At 37.9% G+C, this 2702-nt stretch overlaps 1 protein-coding gene across 1 annotated transcript; it reads right to left on the bottom strand.

The window, feature by feature from the left end:
* Positions 1 to 749: 749 nt before the first annotated feature.
* LOC149197341 (calmodulin-like protein 3) lies at positions 750 to 2156 on the bottom strand. The gene has a single exon (XM_089403892.1). The coding sequence runs from the start codon at positions 1818 to 1820 to the stop codon at positions 1317 to 1319; it is 504 nt and encodes a 167-aa protein (XP_089260018.1). The 5' UTR covers positions 1821 to 2156; the 3' UTR covers positions 750 to 1316.
* Positions 2157 to 2702: the final 546 nt, after the last annotated feature.

Raw genomic sequence — 2702 nt, 5'->3', positions numbered from 1 at the left:
GCTATATTCTAATCCTAGGGCAAAAGCACGCCTTGAAGGATTTTGCTCGCCTTGAAGGAGCTATGAAATTAAAATTAACATAAATTTCATAACAAAACACTCCCATATAGATCAACCATAACCCAATGGTAAGATTTTATAGTAAATGAAGTAATCTATTAGGTTTAAATTGTGTAAGCACTATAAACTTAAAAGAGATATATAATGCCAAAAAAGGCCTATGTAGGCATATCAATCCCCAACTTTTTTTTAGGGAGGGGCTCCTACAGTAGAAATATGAATTAAAATATTAAAACAAATCTACAATGGAGAGTAATGAACATATGAACCCCAACCTTTTATTTAAGTTTAAATAAGGAGGGGCTCCTATAGTAAAAATATGAATTAGAATATTAAGTAAAACAAATCTACAATGGGGAGTAATGAACATATGAACCCCAACCTTTTATTTAAGTTTACATAAGGAGGGGGCTCCTAGAGTAGATATAATGAATTAGAATATTAATTAAAACAAGGGCTCCTATAGTAGAAATGATGAATTAGAATATTAAGTAAAACAAATCTAATGGGGAGTAATGAAAATAGGAAGTATTTTTTTTTTAATGTGCAAATAATTAATTAATTATTTTTGCATAAGGTACATTACAATGAGTTATTAAAATTGAAATTTTTACTTATATTTGTCAAAAATAAAAAATTGAAAAAATCTAAAAATTTAAAAAAATAAATAACTATATACAACATTTAAATAAAAATAAAAAGTAATTACAAAATTTCTCATACTAAGTTGTAACATGCATCATAACAAGGTGGCCAGCCTCCAACATAGCCATTACTGAATTCACGATTCACAAAGTCGCAAATCTGTGGCCATATCCATGACTGCAGATCGACCAAAGTTTAGAAATACACTTTAGAATATACAGAGACAGAGACAGAAAGAAGCCGACCATGCCAGCCTTCAAATGCTGGGTTTTTAACCAATGCTCCGGATGGAGATCAACTGGTTCTGGTCTGAGTGATCATCAAGGTTATGGTTCAAAGCACAAGAAAACTAGCAGTGAACATCACGCTTTGGGAAGGAAGTATACACTTGTGGGCAACTTTATATATGCAGTGAAGAAATTTGTGGGCAACTGTATATATAGGGAAAAAATACACCAATCAGTAAAACTGAAATCACCACACACCCCACCTTTAAAATAATCACAGGATGCCATCTTATTCTAAAAGAAAATTTGTGTTCAAGAGATTTAAGATGAATCTACAGTGAATTATGATACACTGCCTACTTACTGCAAAATCAAATTCCACAGTTAATTTCTGCTAAATCCAGCACTCATCATCTCATTAAACTCCAAATAATTAACCATCCCATCGCCATCTTTATCCACTTTCTGTATCATCTTCTTGCACTCCTCGATCGCTCGGCCTTCCTCAAGACCCAGCGACTTGAGCACGGCCTGGAGCTCTTCCACCGTTATCAAACCGTCGCCATTCTCATCGAAAACACGGAACGCCTCCGCCAGATCCGCGTCTTCATGATCCGCCTTTTCTTCACCTCGCTTACCACTAATCGATTCATACAGCGAAACGAACTCCTCAAAATCCACGTACCCATCGCCATTGACGTCCACGGTTCGAATCGTGGAGGCCAATTCCTCTTCGCCCACGCACAGCCTGAGATTATCAAAGGACTCTTTCATCTCCTGTTTGCTGATAAGCCCGTCGCCATTCTTGTCGAAGGTCGAGAAAACCCTCCTCAGTTCCTCTCTGCCCACGACTTTCTCCGACACCCCCTCGGCCGAGTCATCCGCCATTATTAGAGCCTCTTCAGAGGGTTTGAAGTCGAAACAGAGCTTCAACTTCCTGCGAAAAATATATCTGAACGAAGGCCGTAAAGAAAATGGGTTCTCAGATCTAACCTCGCTGTCTCGATATCCGCTGAAAATTTCACAAAGAATTCTTTGATTCCTTCAATTGAATCTGGATCCGCGAATCCCATCGAAACAGAGAGTCAATATATAGTAACAAACGAACTGCACCACGCAACTTTGAAATTCGCTTCTGAGAGAAACTCTGGTGTCATACGCCATGATTTAAAAATAGGGGTGCCTATACAGAATCTTCCGCACGCCACATTCTAGAGATCCTTCGGCGGAGTGGACTGGAAATCGATCCGTCGATATAAATTCGACGATACCCACCACTACCTGACGCGTTCCGGACGCGGAGTATACACGGTCAAAGGTGGGGCCCGCCATTCCGCGTGAAGTTATGATGGTTACATGTAGGGAGTTGATGTTGATGGGACGGGGACCTCGATATAGTCGGATATGAAGTAGGTGGCGGTACGATTTCTACGACGGCATTTGGTTTCAAACCCTATCCATCCACAATAATTTAGACTAGAGTATAAATAGTAATGTCTTATAGTTTGTCCCATTTGGATGGGAGAGAAAATATATTAAAAATATGGTTAAAAGGCTTTTTTTCATTGGGACACTATAAAGTGCATGAAGGATTTTCTTTTTATTAATGAAAGGTTTATGATGGAAAAAATGATGTGTAAACATCATGCTACTATTAATTTGTAGTTTGTTATTGAAGTGGTTTGGAATAAGTTTGAAGGACCGCTCTTATACTTAATATAATTTCCCAAGCGGATTTAAGTTTCTAATGGGATTTTCACATTAATGAGC

Source organism: Pinus tabuliformis, chromosome 2_2 (assembly GCF_031772625.1).
Source record: "Pinus tabuliformis cultivar Carrire ecotype Pingquan chromosome 2_2, CPIR1, whole genome shotgun sequence".
Taxonomy (NCBI): Eukaryota; Viridiplantae; Streptophyta; class Pinopsida; order Pinales; family Pinaceae; genus Pinus; species Pinus tabuliformis.
The sequence above is the reverse complement of the archived record's forward strand: the minus strand, read 5'-3'. Positions and strand labels throughout refer to the sequence as shown.

What these genes read in the sequence shown, in the direction of transcription:
- LOC149197341 (XM_089403892.1), bottom strand. Translation starts at nt 1,820, where the DNA reads ATGGCGGATGACTCGGCCGAGGGGGTGTCGGAGAAAGTCGTGGGCAGA.